Source organism: Pleurodeles waltl, chromosome 10 (genome assembly GCF_031143425.1).
Source record: "Pleurodeles waltl isolate 20211129_DDA chromosome 10, aPleWal1.hap1.20221129, whole genome shotgun sequence".
Lineage (NCBI taxonomy): Eukaryota > Metazoa > Chordata > Amphibia > Caudata > Salamandridae > Pleurodeles > Pleurodeles waltl.
The window spans coordinates 81,968,403-81,985,454 of record NC_090449.1 but is presented as its reverse complement, the minus strand read 5'-3'; the positions used below and the strand labels follow the sequence as shown (position 1 = coordinate 81,985,454).

The 17,052-nt window shown below is 42.4% G+C and overlaps 1 protein-coding gene across 2 annotated transcripts in view; it reads right to left on the bottom strand.

Moving 5' to 3' along the window:
• The window catches only part of LOC138261134 (otoancorin-like), a 208,860-nt gene that overhangs the window by 10,008 nt on the left and 181,800 nt on the right, over positions 1-17,052 (bottom strand). For both annotated transcript variants that reach the window (XM_069209811.1, XM_069209810.1), the window contains exon 32: positions 9,965-10,292. In XM_069209811.1, coding sequence (XP_069065912.1) covers positions 9,965-10,292 — 328 coding nt within the window. The remainder of the gene's footprint in view (positions 1-9,964; positions 10,293-17,052) is intronic.

The following is a 17,052-nucleotide window of genomic DNA, read 5'->3' as shown; positions in this document are numbered from 1 at the left end:
TCTAGCAGCTCCCTAACCCCAACAGTTAAATCATGCTATTGGAAAAACAGGATTAAGGTCTAAAATAACTTAGTTCACATTTTGTAGTTTAGAGGGTGACCTTTATGCCTGCATGCATGGTAGCTAGTTTAGAGGGGGGCCTTTACGCATGCACGCTTGGTAGTTATTGCTTTACTGCTTCACTTGACTCCTGCCACAGATCTTGCTGCCAGTCCTGGGAGGGAGCCTCAAAGCTGGTGAGATTCCCAACCAGACATGAGGCAGCCGAGCGAAATCTCAGGGGACTTCAAAGTCTCAGTGGCCATTTTGGAGCCTCGGAACTATAACTAGCCTGGTTCCTGAACATTTAATGCTTTACACTGAGGAATCCTCAATGCACCTCTTCTTGCAGGCTCCAGATTCTGGAATGGACGTCTTCTTCTGATAAGTACTCAAGTTTGAGCACTTCCCACTTCAGTAGTAGGCCAGTTGCTGCAGTCCCCTTGGGGAGGGGCTTTTACTACGATTGCTTAGGCAACCGGTTGCAAACTCCTGGCCTAAAGAAACATTGTATCTCTTGTCACCTGTGAGAGACCCTGGTGTGAAACACTGTTGATGGACTTTCTAGACAGCAATACTAGGTTTTGTTTGAAGCTATGCAGCAAAGCTAGGTTATTTTAAGTGTGTATCGTATATTTTCTTCTCCTCAAAAGCTATAGGAGCTCTTGATTTTTGTGCAACTTGTGTGTTATTGTGTGATGGGAAACACTAAGGCCAGTATTTATACTTTTTTAGCTCTGTATTTGCGCCACTTTTTGATGCAAAAGCGGCGCAAACTTACAAAATGCAATTGAATTTTGCAAGTTTGTGCCGCTTTTACGTAACAAAATGACACAAATGCAGCGCTAAAAATGTATAAATACGGGCCTAAACGTTTGTGCGCACTATTCCAGTGTACTAGTGGAGATCACGCATTCTACATAACATGTGTTGAGTTGTGATATGTAATGTGTGTTCAGATTACGCTCTGTGATAATCATTTCATGTTTATACCATAGTGTGGTCAAGAGTCTGATGCCCTAACACAAGAGTGCTCTGTATTTTAGGTGCTGTAACCTGTTTGTACCCTTGAGAAGTAGCTGAGCTTCCCAGTAAGGTAGCGTCAGTGATGAACTGTCCTGCCATTTGTGCTAATACTTTACCATATTCATTAGTCCTTCTGTATGACCCGTCAGAACCTCTGAAGGATAGGTGCTCAGCACATTTATTATTTTGGTAATTTATTTGGGCTTTTTTTTTAGCTCCTTTTAGTTTGTTGTTAGTTCCCAAACCTCTTTCCAATGCATTCATCCCGACGCCATCACGTTCTATTGTTTCCAGTGGGGGTGTGGTAGATGCAGGGGAGGGTTGCTGCATGCTGCTTCTGCAACAGTTGGGCTCGGATCTCGTGGTTACTCGTGGATAGTGGCCTAAAATGCAACACGCTCTGACAACCAGTTTAGAGTTAGCCAAAGGGTGTATCCCACCCACTGGCTGGCAGCCGATGAAAAAGTGACTTCACCAGAATCTAAAATCAGAACATTCCTGGATCTATGAAGTTCAGAAGAAAGACTGTCTAGCTGTCTGAAAATCCTGAAGGAAGACTTGACCTTCTTGCCTTAAACCCAGGGCACCAAAACTGACCCAAAGGGTCAATTGGCTGACCGCCTGTTTGAGGTACAGGGACACATCAACCTTCCAGTGGCTTTTCCTGCTTTTCAGCTGACCAAACTGAAGTTGACCTGGTCTTCTGTTGACCTCTGTAGGAGTGACTCTTAACTCCAAAGTACTGTCCTCAAGGTCCTCGATCTTTGGCTGGAGTCAGAGTGTATTTCACCCTGCTCAGCTGAAGGTTTTGACAGATCTGAAGCTCCGAACCAAAGGTTTCACCTGAAGAGCCCCACAGAACGTGGCAGAGATGTTCAGCTCTGAGCCCAAGGCCTGACTGGAACCGACGCTGAGTGAGGCAGAGCCCTGCAAAGTAGTGCCATGCATCTCCAAATTGAAAGCTATGCCGGATTTGAAGCAGAGCAATACAGAGCCTTGGAGAGCTCCACCACACAGGTCCTCACAGAAGGAGGGATACTATTATCAAAAAGACGGGTACCCCAAACTGGTGTTTCAGCTTCAGGCACACCCTCAGTTTTTCAAAAGCAGCGCACCAAGTTCATCACCACAACTAGCATGATAACCCAGTACTCAAAAGAGATGCACTAAAACACAGATGTGGGAAGGATCATGGCAGGGATATGCTCCTGCACAAGGAACAGTGAAGGGAATTACCATTTGTTTAAAAAAAAAAAAGAAAGTTCATCATGTTATACATGCAACCAGTCAGCTAGGCAGGTCAAGGGAGATATGGCGTGCACCAGCAAATTCTGTAGGTATAATGGAATTAAAAAAAAAATATATATATATATATATACAGGGAGTGCAGAATTATTAGGCAAGTTGTATTTTTGAGGATTAATTTTATTATTGAACAACAACCATGTTGTCAATGAACCCAAAAAACTCATTAATATCAAAGCTGAATATTTTTGGAAGTAGTTTTTAGTTTGTTTTTAGTTTTAGCTATGTTAGGGGGATATCTGTGTGTGCAGGTGACTATTACTGTGCATAATTATTAGGCAACTTAACAAAAAATATATATATACCCATTTCAATTATTTATTATTACCAGTGAAACCAATATAACATCTCAACATTCACAAATATACATTTCTGACATTCAAAAACAAAACAAAAACAAATCAGTGACCAATATAGCCACCTTTCTTTGCAAGGACACTCAAAAGCCTGCCATCCATGGATTCTGTCAGTGTTTTGATCTGTTCACCATCAACAATGCGTGCAGCAGCAACCACAGCCTCCCAGACACTGTTCAGAGAGGTGTACTGTTTTCCCTCCTTGTAAATCTCACATTTGATGATGGACCACAGGTTCTCAATGGGGTTCAGATCAGGTGAACAAGGAGGCCATGTCATTAGATTTCCTTCTTTTATACCCTTTCTTGCCAGCCACGCTGTGGAGTTCTTGGACGCGTGTGATGGAGCATTGCCCTGCATGAAAATCATGTTTTTCTTGAAGGATGCAGACTTCTTCCTGTACCACTGCTTGAAGAAGGTGTCTTCCAGGAACTGGCAGTAGGACTGGGAGTTGAGCTTGACTCCATCCTCAACCCGAAAAGGCCCCACAAGCTCATCTTTGATGATACCAGCCCAAACCAGTACTCCACCTCCACCTTGCTGGCGTCTGAGTCGGACTGGAGCTCTCTGCCCTTTACCAATCCAGCCACGGGCCCATCCATCTGGCCCATCAAGACTCACTCTCATTCCATCAGTCCATAAAACCTTAGAAAAATCAGTCTTGAGATATTTCTTGACCCAGTCTTGACGTTTCAGCTTGTGTGTCTTGTTCAGTGGTGGTCGTCTTTCAGCCTTTCTTACCTTGGCCATGTCTCTGAGTATTGCACACCTTGTGCTTTTGGGCACTCCAGTGATGTTGTAGCTCTGAAATATGGCCAAACTGGTGGCAAGTGGCATCGTGGCAGCTGCACGCTTGACTTTTCTCAGTTCATGGGCAGTTATTTTGCGCCTTGGTTTTTCCACACGCTTCTTGCGACCCTGTTGACTATTTTGAATGAAACGCTTGATTGTTCGATGATCACGCTTCAGAAGCTTTGCAATTTTAAGAGTCCTGCATCCCTCTGCAAGATATCTCACTATTTTTGACTTTTCTGAGCCTGTCAAGTCCTTCTTTTGACCCATTTTGCCAAAGGAAAGGAAGTTGCCTTATAATTATGCACACCTGATATAGGGTGTTGATGTCATTAGACCACACCCCTTCTCATTACAGAGATGCACATCACCTAATATGCTTAATTGGTAGTAGGCTTTCGAGCCTATACAGCTTGGAGTAAGACAACATGCATAAAGAGGATGATGTGGTCAAAATACTCATTTGCCTAATAATTCTGCACTCCCTGTATATATATATTTTTTTTTTTGTACTTTAGATATAGATTGACATAGGTTGACAAATGAACAGTGCCACAACTTTGTGATCTGTGCTAATATCACATAATTGAAAGTGCGGACTACATTCCCTAAGAAAACCCATACATGTTTGGTTCTGTGCAATGTTTCTTCCGGAAGCATTCCAGAGCTCATTTTTGTCCATTTGAAAATGCAACAAACTACTGCAAATGAGTTGAAAATGAAAATATTGGCCCATTTTTAGCTATATCTTAAGCTGCAAAGAGATATGAATTAAGTGTTTGAACTAATACATTGCCATGAAGGTGCCACAGTACATTCTGATTGGTTCACGAAGAGACCAAAGAGATGAGCTTGCAAAACCCAATGCAGATATTTTGAAAGCAATGATCCAGCACAGGGGTATGCTAACACCTGACAGTGAAATGGTTTAAGACAACCTTCAGTGCTGCAGCTCATCCAGTATACAGCCACGAAATATCAGCCTGCATAATCCCTATTATAATCACTCCTAATTTGCTTCCGATAGAAGCAGGAAGTTCAATAAGTTTGGGACATACATTACACTAGTCTCTGCATAAGGAGTGAGCAAAATACCTAAGACGTACATTGGTCACATTAGGAGGTTCCCACTCTCTCCAACACAAAGACTCCCTCAGCATGGCAAGTCCAGTTTTAAAAAAAAAGCAAGGCTTTGAAACTAGATGTTAAGGGAGTGTTCCTCAGGTATTGTACACCAGTCCAGCAACTATCAGAACAAACACCTCAGAAAACACCTTCATATAAGCATTTATAGTACTGATCTTCCAAAGACCCTGCCAGCTGTGATTGCCCTCATTGTTATCACGAACTGACCTGATAGATGAAAAAGTGAACCAATACTTCTGCAGTTCACTTTGGGGTATGATTCCTTCATTTTAATGTGAATACCATATATTGTTTGTAAGGAAACAGGCTTTTTGCAGGTTCCCCCCACTTTTTTGCCTCGATTGTTACTACTAGGTACTGGTGTAATGTTTCTGCAGAGCTGAGAGCCCTGCTAAACAGGACCCACCCATCTGCTCTGGCACTTAAAATAGGGTATGCTTAATTGGCGTACCCCCAACAAGTACCTAGTATATGGTACTAGGGGTACAAGGGGCCTGTAAGTTAGAGTTCCCCTCAGGAACTGCAGCACTTGTTGCGCCACCATGAGCACAAGGTGATGATAAATTCCATTATTTCAGCTTCAACGAGCCATTAAAGGTACAATAAATAAAAACACAGTTATTGAGCAGAAGGTAAAACATGGCTCCCTGTCTGCCGCTGCAGACTGGAAGGACAGTTTAAAACTGCAAACTCGACTTTGTTGTTTAAGGTAATGGCAAAGCCTAAACCCCTCTTTTTAATATATGTAAGTCACCCCTAAGGTATGCCTACCAAGCCCTTAATCAAAGTGGAACATGTACTTTTTCAGCAGGAAAGACCCTAAACTGTTGTACTTATTGTAAGAAGGCTAATAGCCTCATTGGCAAGAACAGACTTACAGGCTGGCATCTCAGCTTTTGCTTCCTTCTGAATGGGACAGGTATCAAAAGAAGTAGTGCAATAAATCCCAATTAATAATTACCATAATTTAATGGTTGCATAAAATTTAATGTCACTGGTAGGCAAAGTGCAACTTTAGAAGTTACCACTTTAGTTGCCTAAAAGCTTTCAGTGCCAGTTTACTGATGAACACGTCAGTCTGTCATGCAGACAGCTTTCTGCACTCCTGTGGGGATGCGCTAACAGCTGCCATGAAAGGAGACAATTGACGCTTGCCTTTGCAGCAGGTGTTACCGCCCCAAGGCAGGAAGCCACATGGGTATTAGCCCAAAAGGTGAGCTTCAAAGGAGAAGCTGCTTTTGAAGGGAAAAGAGGGAACACTTGGGAGAGGGGCAGCTCCATTGTTTAGGCAGATTAGCTGGTACCCAAGAAGGAGAGGTGAACCTGGTCAGAACCAATGGGAAGGCTAGATTCAATATTCCCATGGTCAGAGCCAATGGGAAGGCTAGATGCATTACACCCTTAGTCAGAGCCAATGGGAAGGCTAGATAGAATACTGTTAAAGAAATCTGAGAAATTGTTGATTGCAAAAATAAACAGAGATTGGCTGAAAGTGTGAAATGGAATTTAGTTACTTAAGATGTAAACCAGGTAGCTGAGGAATGTAGGGGTAAGGATTGGAAGATGGTGAGTAAACTAGTTTTCCTGGAGGTGTAGCCCAGATTGGTAGCCCAGTCTCTGGGTTGGGGGAGGGAGCTCTGGATGATGATAAAAGGGTACTGCTAACTTGGGAGTGGACAGAATGGTGCAACTTGGGATAGCCACATGCAAAACGTCCTAGGAAGGGTTGTCAGGAGGGAGGGAGCCTGGAAGCCCGTTGGTTACCAACCACATCCTATCCTTAGATCATTTTCTGAGCATAAAGGGGTCACCCTGGCACCCAGAACTAAGATCTCGTCTGAACCGGGAGAAGGACCAAAGAAGGACTGCCCTGCTGCACCATAAAGAGAGGCTACACTGGCGTGAACTGAACCTGCTGAACCTGGTTGCTAGCAAAGTAGGGGCTGTGCCTACAGTGTTCTGCTTGTGACCCCAGCCAAAACGGAGACATCCTCCAAGGGTTGGTGGGCTGACCTCCTGTTCACAGCACAGGGCCAAAACAGCTGAAAAGCCAACTGGGGCAAGTTGGTAGTCCAGGATCTTCAGACCACCACCATGCAGCACCACAGACCAGGAGCTGACACTCAAAGTCGCATTTAAGTTTGATGAGCCTGGGAGAGTTGTCAGAGTCCAGCCTGGTCACCCAGAAACCAAGTTATCGCCCATGGAAGGGTTTGACTGTGACTGTGATACTGGGCGAATGGTAGCTTAGGGGCAACTGGACTTCTAGCAGCACCAAGAGGACTTTGAGAGATGTCGACCCTGTGACCAAGACTGCCCTACCCCCTTTGTGCATTGAGGAGTAACTGCAGTAGGACCCCCTTCAACCACATTGCATCCACAGCATCCTTGAGCATCGTCAGCATTCTTCATCCCTTGCATCACAACCACTTCCATTGGAAACCACTGCAATGGATAAAAGTGCCTGAAGCTGACTGAGGACTGCTTCACCTGCTGAAGTAACTGTTTCTGAGGACCTTGTTGTCCCCTTGACTGTCTCCCTACTGGTTTTGGTCACCTAAAGTGACTCTGGGTGACCGCAATAAAACTAGCCCAACTTTTTGCTGAAATAGTTTCAAAGTGTCAAATTTGTTACATTTTCCAATGCCTATTCCTGGGTGAGTGAAATGCTTTGATTTACTCTACCTTGTAAATTCTATACATCGTAAACCCTCTTTTTCGTTGTGGTGTCTAAAATACGTAAAAATGTATTCTGTTTTTATAAATTGGTGTCTGATTTCTTGACTGTCTCGTTAATTCCTTCTTTAATTGATTTGGTGCTTAACACTTGTTCCTTTGTGTAAGCCTTGCTGCTCAAAGCCACAGCTATCCAGGGTTGAGCTGAAGGTTCCACAAACGAAACCTACTGTTCCTAAAGGGGTTGATAAGTGTGTAGTACATGATAAGGTTGCACAACCACACCATATAATACACCCTATTTCCTCACACTGTTTATCTCCATGCTCCACTTTCAGGTGTTATACACCCTTTATCTTTAACCTCTGTGTACCATATTTACTCTTGCTCTTATGTATAGTGTTCTTCTACTCTGGAGGGTCTTGTTTGTCCTATATAAAATTACATATTAGTACATATAAATAAATCCACCTATTCATCCCTTCTTGTTTGAGCAATGGAGAGCAACATGTTGTTTTCTTACTTTGCCTTCTGAGAAGGTAAGGGAGATAGATTTGCTACAAGTAAATTCGAACAAAAACAGGGAGATGTTTTCAAGCTCTGCAATGGATACCAAGGAAGAGCTGGACAGGAAATACCAGGGAATGGTCCTGCAAGTAAATACTGCAGTGACAGTCAAAAGAACAAGATCAGACTTAACTCTTCAATTAAAAAGGTGGCAACATAATCCCACAAAAGAAATGGTAATGTGATGTAACCCATATGTATCATTTCTATAAAAGGATTCCCTTTTTGTTGAAGCAATTACTACTCGCATTTTGAAGCATGGAGATGGTGGGACCTCTAATGATTCATCTGTGATTCACAAGAATATCTTAAGTAAAAATAATCTGATTCTCCCTAGAAAAACATTCAGCCATCCAATTTGGGATTATTGAGGCCAGACTTCTAGGTCATCTCGATCTGCTCCAATACAAAACGCTTACGTACTAAATTAAAGGTGGGAAATGTCATAACTGAACACCCTTTCGACAATAACTGGGTGCTACTTTGTGCAGGATACACCATCTACACTGTTCTTTCCGCATGCAAAACAGGCTAGGAAAATAATCTGCATTCATGGAATTCTGCAATGACCCAGGAATCCTTGCGGAGGTAAACTTGCTTACCGTCTTCTAATCTTTACCCCTACTTTCCTCAGCTACCTCATTTACATCTTCAGTAACTGAATGTAATTCCACACTTTGAGCCAATCTCTCTTTATCCTTGCATTCAACATTTCCTCAGATTTCTTTAACAGTATTCTATCTAGCCTTCTTATTGGCTCTGACTAAGGACGTAGTGAATCTAGACTTCCCATTGGCTCTGACCAAGGGCGTAATGAATCTAGCCTTCCCATTTGCTCTGACCAAGGGCATAGTGAATCCCCGCTGTATCAGCTTAAGCGCCGTTGGCAGTGGAGCAGACTGAATTGTCTCCTTCCATTTCTTAACTTTGATCTATAGCTCCCAGGTTGATCAAAACAGAAGAACAAACTCATAAAAGCTACAAGAATACATTTCCATGCCACGATGGTGGAGTGGGGACACATGATGCCAAAGAAGCCAAGAACGGTGACAGAGAGAAAGATAAATCATCCAAATGACTAAAAATGGGTTAGAGGCAAATAAAGTGAGATGGAAAAGGGTACAAAAGAAGAATGGAAAAAATAAAACTGGAAAAGAAGACAAAGGAATGAGGAAGAAAATAAAGCAAAACGAAGAATGGAAAGAAGGGCAGCAAGAAAAAAGATGAAAGCGCAAAAAAAAAAGAAAAGAAAATTTGAAAATGGAAAGAAAGAAATCAGGTAAAGAGTTACTTAATGAAAAGAAGAAATGATTAATAGAAAGAAGAAAAGCAAGAATAAAATGATGGAATCAATACAAAAAAGTGTGGAAAAATGAGAGGAAGGACAAGAGGACTCTAAGAAAAGAAGGAACAAGCAAGTAATATAAGAATGGGAAGACAGAATTAAAGAAGGAAAGAAAAGGAAAAGGAAATATAACAAAGTACAAAAAGCTAGAAAGAAATAGACACGCTGAAAGAAAACTGCGCAGACGAAAAGAAAGAAGGAATGAAAGGAAACTGGAAAGAAGTAAAGACAAAATAATGGAAAGAAAAAAGACAAAGGAAAGAAGAACAAAAGAAACTAGATAAAAAATACATGAAATATATGTTGATAATGCAAGATATGCAGTTTTTATTCGAATTCTTTTACAATCATGATGTGAAAAGCACGATGTTGCACTATTTTTCTGAAACTTTCTTTGAGGGATCATTTCCCACTGGCCTTCGTAGGATAGGTCAGGGCCACTTGCTTTGCTGCAATACGGCTCAAAGGGATATTTAATTTTTCTGGCTACTCCCTCAGCTCTGACCTTGAAGATCATGCTCTTTTTCGCCCCCAGTGGTCTTTTGGAGAATCCACCTGGTGAGTTTCTGACTAACCACAAAGCAAAACAGCACTGATCAAGAAAATGGGCAACTTCCAGTGTCTCTAAACTTAGTGAAATAGCTGAAACAATATTTGACGTCTGCTCAGGTTGGGAAATATAAACTACAACAGATGTGAATGTTTGTCTTACCTGGGTGTGGTGAGACAATGGAGAAACCACGGTTTGTAGATCCTTGATCATTTGTGCTTTTAGTTGTACTTGCTGTCCCTCCGGTCACAATCGTACTCATAGTAGAATTAGTAGTAACATTAGTAGCAGATTTAGTAGTAGTAATAGTAGTAGGCCAAGTGCTGGTCACATTGCCTGATGTGCCTCCTTGGAGCCCAATACCCAGCTTGTCCAGGTCTGACTGCTTCTGCGCTGTTATCCAGTTGCTCACAACTGGATTATTTTGTTCATCCTTCAAATCGCCAACGTTTGGACCAAGCAAATGTTTCACATCTTCAACTGTAAGATTCTAGAAGATGAAAAATGATGTGTCACTTTAGAATATTATGGAATCCACTAATTACTACACTTTTAAAGCACACTGTAATTACAGTAACAGACTCTTGGTTTAAGAAATGTCCCCGTAGTTTGGTAATATCAATGACCACAATACAACAGAAATATTGACATATCTTTCAGACTACCACATATCCTACGTGCGATTTGGGCCCCTTCTGACACTGACCACTCCCCTGAAATGTTTCCTCAGCCCTGAAGTGGTCATTCTTCCATAAACCTTCAGCAAAAGGACATGTTAAGAGAAATATCCCCTGACTTTCCTAAGATTAGGAGAACATTTGATACGATACACATATAGCTACTCAAAGGTGGTTTCTCAAATCCTCCTGATGTAACATGTCCTAAAAGCAGCTACACTGAATACCATAAGTGATCCATCAAAATTGCTGACTCTGCTGCCCCGTTCCATAGTCTTAAAAACAGCAAGCACTTGGACCACACTCAGTGGTTCAATGACAATATCTGTACCCTGAAACTTACACTAAGACAGGTGGAACGGAAGTGACATATTTGCTATGATTCCTAGGGTGAAACTATTTATAAGTAAAAAATATGAATCTAAAAGAAGGCCATTACTGAAACTCAAAAGCATAACTACTAAGATTGTATTATAAATGCAACCAAGAACCAGAGACTATCTCTTCCAATCTTTCTGTGATAAACTAGCTGAATTTGTTGATCAAATGTTCACCTTAATTTGCACCTCATAAACTAGATCAGTATCAAATTTCGTATCTTCCAAAGAAGAGGGGAATATCAGAATTAAATATGAATAATGTATGTTCTCCTCCAACTCCTTAACTCAATAATTTTAAATGTCTACCCATTGACGAATTATCTCAGTACATAACATCTTGTATGGTAGTCTCCTCAGGAGATGCAATTCCCACAAATATTCTTCATAACAATGTTCCAGAAATCACCACAACAATTTACAAGATTATTTTGTCACTACAATTTGGAATTGTACTAAAGACTTAAAGCAACATTACTCACGGCTGACACAAAAATCCTTGACAAAAATAGAGGCTAATCGCCTGTGCAACTATTTGAAGATCAATTCACTCCTGGATGACTCACAACTAGGTTTCAGTCCTTACCTCACTGAAGTACAAAATACGGATTAAGTACTGTTCTGAATGGTCTCTTGTTGCCTGCCCACAATAGTTCCACAAATGTCCTATTTTATTTGCACTGTCTGCAGTTTTCAACACCGTAAGCAATAATCTTCAAATGTTCTGACTGTCTAAACGCAGGATAATGGACACTGCCTCTACATGGCTTAATGGCTTAAATCTTAGTAGCTAATCACTCACAAAAGGTTATGTTAAGCAACTTTATTTTCTCTCTTGCAACTACAAACTATAGTACACAAGGGATTTCTTTTTCACCCTATTTATACCTTATTTATGTTACATCTCTCCTAAGTATTATCAGAAATTTTGGATGCTCGCTATAACCTTATGTTGACAAAGCACGTCAGATTGTCTGTGTAGCTGGATCAGTGCATTCTATTGCAGCATTTTCAGACATTTGAAAAACATTACATAGTGGATGAATTCCAATTGGCTCTAAGTAAACATGGACAAAATAGAGATTTGTGTATTAGGCAAGGACAATGCATCATGGCTTGCTATCCTTTGGCCTACTGGATTAGGCCCTTGCTCTGAGGCCATACCCTATGTAGAATGCCTTGGCATTAAACATTATTGTAAAGTGAAAATTAATGTCCAAACCTATTCAGATGTGTCACTATGCTCTTTGCTTTCCCATAAACTCATACAACTGTCCCCACTATTATCAGTTGATACTAGAAAAACAATTATGGCCACCACAAAAGTTGATATTGTAACTTGCTGAAGAGTGCCATCTGTAAACAGAAACTAATGAGACTTCATTATATTCAGAGTGAGGCAACTATACCCATCATTCAAACCTCATTACACATGTCAGCTAAACCTATCCTTTATAAAATCCATTGCCTCCCCATCTATAAGAAAATTGCTTTCAAGTCTCTCTGCCTTGTTCATAAATGCCTACGTGATTGTGTACTCAAATTTCTCAAAAATAGATTAAATCTGTACAAACCTACTCACCACCTCCATTTCTCTCAAGCAACTTTGTACCTGGTAACCTGAGGTAGAAAAACGTTAACTGCTGACAGATCCTTTTCCGGTATAAAAAAGCTTTAGTAACCTCCCTTCGAACTGAGATCCATATCCTCCCACTTTTGTTTTAAGAAAACAACTAAAAACCTATCTGTACTCCTTATTATTCTGTTAGTTGCTCTCTGTCAAAGGAATTTCAGCGCCGCAAGATCCTTGGGTGGACACAGTGCTTAACAAATAGTCATACCATGACATAAAGTTGTAGCAAGATTGGTGCTGTTCATAAATTGTGTGTGGATCATGGAATTATTCTTTTTTTAATCCAAATGTTATATTGGTGATTTAATTATCTATTCAGGGGATGTTGAAATCTTGTTGCAACCTATTCCCCTTATTCATAAGGAGGCAGTATTGGTGTCTGACTATAACGTTAAATCTTTGAAATGTGAATTCATGCATTTGAGAAGTTTACTTAAGATTTTACTTTAGATCAACCTTGAAAAATCAAGTGTCTCAGGACACTGGACAGAGCATGTTTCATTCTCCTCTGCTCTTAGAATAATGGGGCACTGTATGCTTCATTGGTTTTGCATTGGCCTTCCTACATAGTTCACTCACTGCCTGCACTACTTCACCGCTCTTGAGATGGACGTAGCTAGTCGCTTGCATAAGCTTTCTCTCTCTCAATCCATCACTGCTCTCTGCCCTCTCCTGTTGACACTGACAACTTTTCTTTTAATCTATCTTTATTGTTTACAAATCAACAATAACAACCGTTGCAGAGCTCTATGCCGTGGAGAGATGGGAGGAAAGGAACGGGTGAGAGGTTTGGGGGGTGAGAGACAAGGGACAAAAGGCAGCATAGGGTCAACATATAGAAAATGATCAACAATCTTGGTGCAGTCAGAATCATATACACATTATATCATTGAAAATTGTGTTTAGAACAGATAATTGTATATGATGTACAATTGCCCCGGTGTTGGGGCTAAGGGGGTAGGATGATGGGAGGCCTGGGGAGTGGGCTGTACACTATAAGAGAAATAGTCGAGCCTTGGAGCACATTTAACTTGGGAGGTGAAGCCATGGTGGTTAGTGGCATCATGTGGTAATATGTCAAGGTGGTTACATGTTGAGGGGACCAGGGATGTACTACACTGGAGTGATATGTGCAATGGGTTGTGGCGCATGGTTGATGTATTGTATTCGGTTGGGGAGATCATGTGTAAAGGAAGTAACCTTGTAGTCTCCCTCACAGTGGCGGACATTGTTTTTGGCTTCTATGTTAATGACAAAGGCATCCCAGATCTCGCAGCCGCCTTGAGCCAGGCCCCTATCTCTCAGAGAGCGCAGCACGTGTCTCAGCTCGTGCCCATTGCAGCACGTTGTCGTCCGGGGTAGTAAGCGCCTTCCACTAAGTTCGCTATAAGGCCCATATTTATACTTTTCTTTTGTGCCGCATTTGCGTACTTTTTTGATGCAAAAGCGGCGCAAACTTACAAAATATAATTGTAATTTGTAAGATTGCGCTGCTAAATGATGCAAATGTGGCACAAAAAGTATAAAGATGGGCCTAAGTTGTTTAAATAGTACAAAAGCCAGGTCGATAAACCTATGAAGGTGTTTGGCCCCCTTATCCTTAGTGCAAAGTACTAGGAGGCAGTTTGCAAGGGTAGGGAATAGTGTGTGTCCGGCTAGATCTCCTGTTATTGTAGTGATCTCATGCCAGATACGCTGCAGGGGGGGAAGTCCCACACCATGTGCTAGAATTTCACCTCCATTGCCCCACAGCGTGTGCATTCCGGAGCGGTCAGCGGGAACATGCTTTTGATGCGTTGGGGGACAGATGTGATTGATGGCGGCAATTAAATTGGGTGAAGCTGAACCTGGGGTTACGGGAGATGCTCTTCACGTTTTGAAATGTCCTAGACTATGATTTTAGGGTAAACAGGTCAGGGAGAACAGCGTTCCAGCGGGCCTGTGCACTCGTCATGCCAGTCTCTGTGCTTGTAGTGAAAGTGTTGTATATTATGGAGGTCACGTTCCTGGGGCCTATTCCCAATATTAGGATGTGGAGGACAGGCAACGTTGGGGGCTCAGTAACAGCTTCCAGCCATGTGTCATGTATGAGCTGCTGTGTGGTGCAGTATGTTAAGAACTGTCCTGGACTGACATGTAGTTCCCCATTATGTCATTATAGAATAAAAGGGAGCCTTCTTGTTAGACCTGACAGCCTTAGGGTGGTCACCCCTAACTTTTTGCCTGCTTCCCTCCACTTTTTAGATACTGTTTTTGCTGGTTTTAAGACTCTGCACACTTTACTACTGCTAACCAGTGCTAAAGGGCATATGCTCTCTCCCTTTAAACATGGTAACATTGGATCATACCCAATTGGACTATTTAATTTACTTATAAGCCCCCATTAGAGTGCACTATATGTGTCCAGGGCATGTAGATTAAATGCTACTAGTGGGCCTGCAGCACTGATTGTGCCACCCACTTAAGTAGCCCCTTATCCTTGTCTCAGGCCTGCCTTTGCAAGGCCTGTGTGTGCAGTTTCACTGCCAATTCGACGTGGCATTTAAAAGTACTTGCCAAGCCTAAAACCCCCCTTTTTCTACATATAAGACACCCCTAAGGTATGCCCTAGGTAACCCATAGGGCAGGGTGCTATGTTGGCAAAAGGTAGGACATATACCTGTGTAGTTTACGTGTTCTGGTAGTGCAAATCTCCTAAATTCGTTTTTACACTGCTGTGAGGCCTGCTCCCTTCATAGGCCAACTTTGGGGCTGCCCTCATACAGTGTTTGAGTGGTAGCTGCTGATCTGAAAGGAGTAGGAAGGTCATATTTAGTATGGCCAGAATGGTGATACAAAATCCTGCTGACTGGTGAAGGTGGATTTAATATTACTATTTTAGAAATGCCACTTTTAGAAAGTGAGCATTACTCTGCACTTAAATCTTTCTGTGCCTTACAATCCACATCTGGCTGGGTTTAGTTGACAGCTCCTTGTGCATTAACTCAGACACACCCCAAACACAGGATACTCAGCCTCACTTGCATATATCTGCAGTTTGAATGGGTCTTCCTGGGCTGGGAGGGTGGAGGGCCTGCCCTCACACAAAAGACTGCCACACCCCCTACTGGGACCCTGGCAGACAGGATTGAACTGAAAGGGTACCTGGTGCACTTTTAAGCCACTCTTTGAAGTCTCCACCACTTCAAAGGCACATTTGGGTATATAAACAGGACCTCTGCCCCTACCAACTCAGACACTTCCTGGAGAAGAAACTGGAACCAGAACCTGCATCCTGCCAAGAAGAACTGCCTGGCTGCCCAAAGGACTCACCTGTCTGCTTTCTGTGAAGGACTGCTGCCTTGCTGCTCTCTGGCTGTGGTGAAGAAGTGCTCTCCAAGGGCTTGGATAGAGGTTGCCTCCTGTTCACTGAAGTCTCAGGACCAAAAAGACTTCATCTCTACAAGAAGGACTCCTTGTGCGGTGAAATTTGACGCACAGCCTGCCAGAAACGATGCACAGCCTGCACCGCAGTGAAAATTTCACTGCACGCCGATCTGGAACGACGCAGCCCGACTTCGCAACGAGAAGATCAATGCAGCACCAGCGTAGCGACCAGAAATCCAGAGAGGAATCGTCACAGCGCCTGCCGTGGGGGAGAAAATTCAACGCAACGCTCACCGAATTGATGCAGCTCCTGTGGCTTTGTCCTGCCAGTGCAGGAAATCCACGCATCGTCCCCAGGGCATCTGAAAACCCCGCAACCGGAAGAGGATCCACGGCTGAGTGCCGGAGATCTCCGCACAGCCGTCCCTACATGAAAACTAAATCATGCATCGTAGTGTGCGGCCCGAAAAATCAACGCACACCCCTTTGTTTCCCACGCTTCTCCTCCTCTGTGGTTCTTTGCGGAGATTTTTCACGCGAACAAGGTACTTTGTGCTTGAAAGAGACTTTACTTGCTTTTAAAAGACTTAAGACACTTTATATCACTTTTCAGTGATATCTCAATATTTACTTATTGCATCTTTAATCGTTTTGACCTGCATTTATCAAGATAAAGATTATATATTTTTTTTAACACTGTGTGGTGTATTTGTGTGGTGCTATATGGTGTTAGTGTATGATTTATTGCAAAAATACTTTACACATTGCCTTCTAAGTTAAGCCTGACTGCTCAGTGCCAAGCTACCAGGGGGTGGGCACAGGATAATTTGGATTGTGTGTGACTTAGCCTGACTATAGTGGGGGTCCTTGTTTGGACAGAGTGTAACCTGACTGCCAACCAAAAACCCCATTTCTAACACTTCTCTAAAGAAGTCTCCCACTGTTGTGAGTTCTGCTGTTGCCCATGGAGTCATATCTTGATGTGTGTAAAAGTTGCGTGCGCTCGGTATGTGAAGCACTGGGATCTGTGGTGAGTAAGGTAGTGTGGGATACGTTAGCAACATAAAAGGATGATGGATGGAGTGCTGAACAATGCAAGCACTCACTCGCAGTCACAGATCTGGGTTTAATCCATCGTTCTTTTCCTCACAATGCCACCCCTTTTTGGACCAGCCAGTTATGGGCTACTTGTCATGC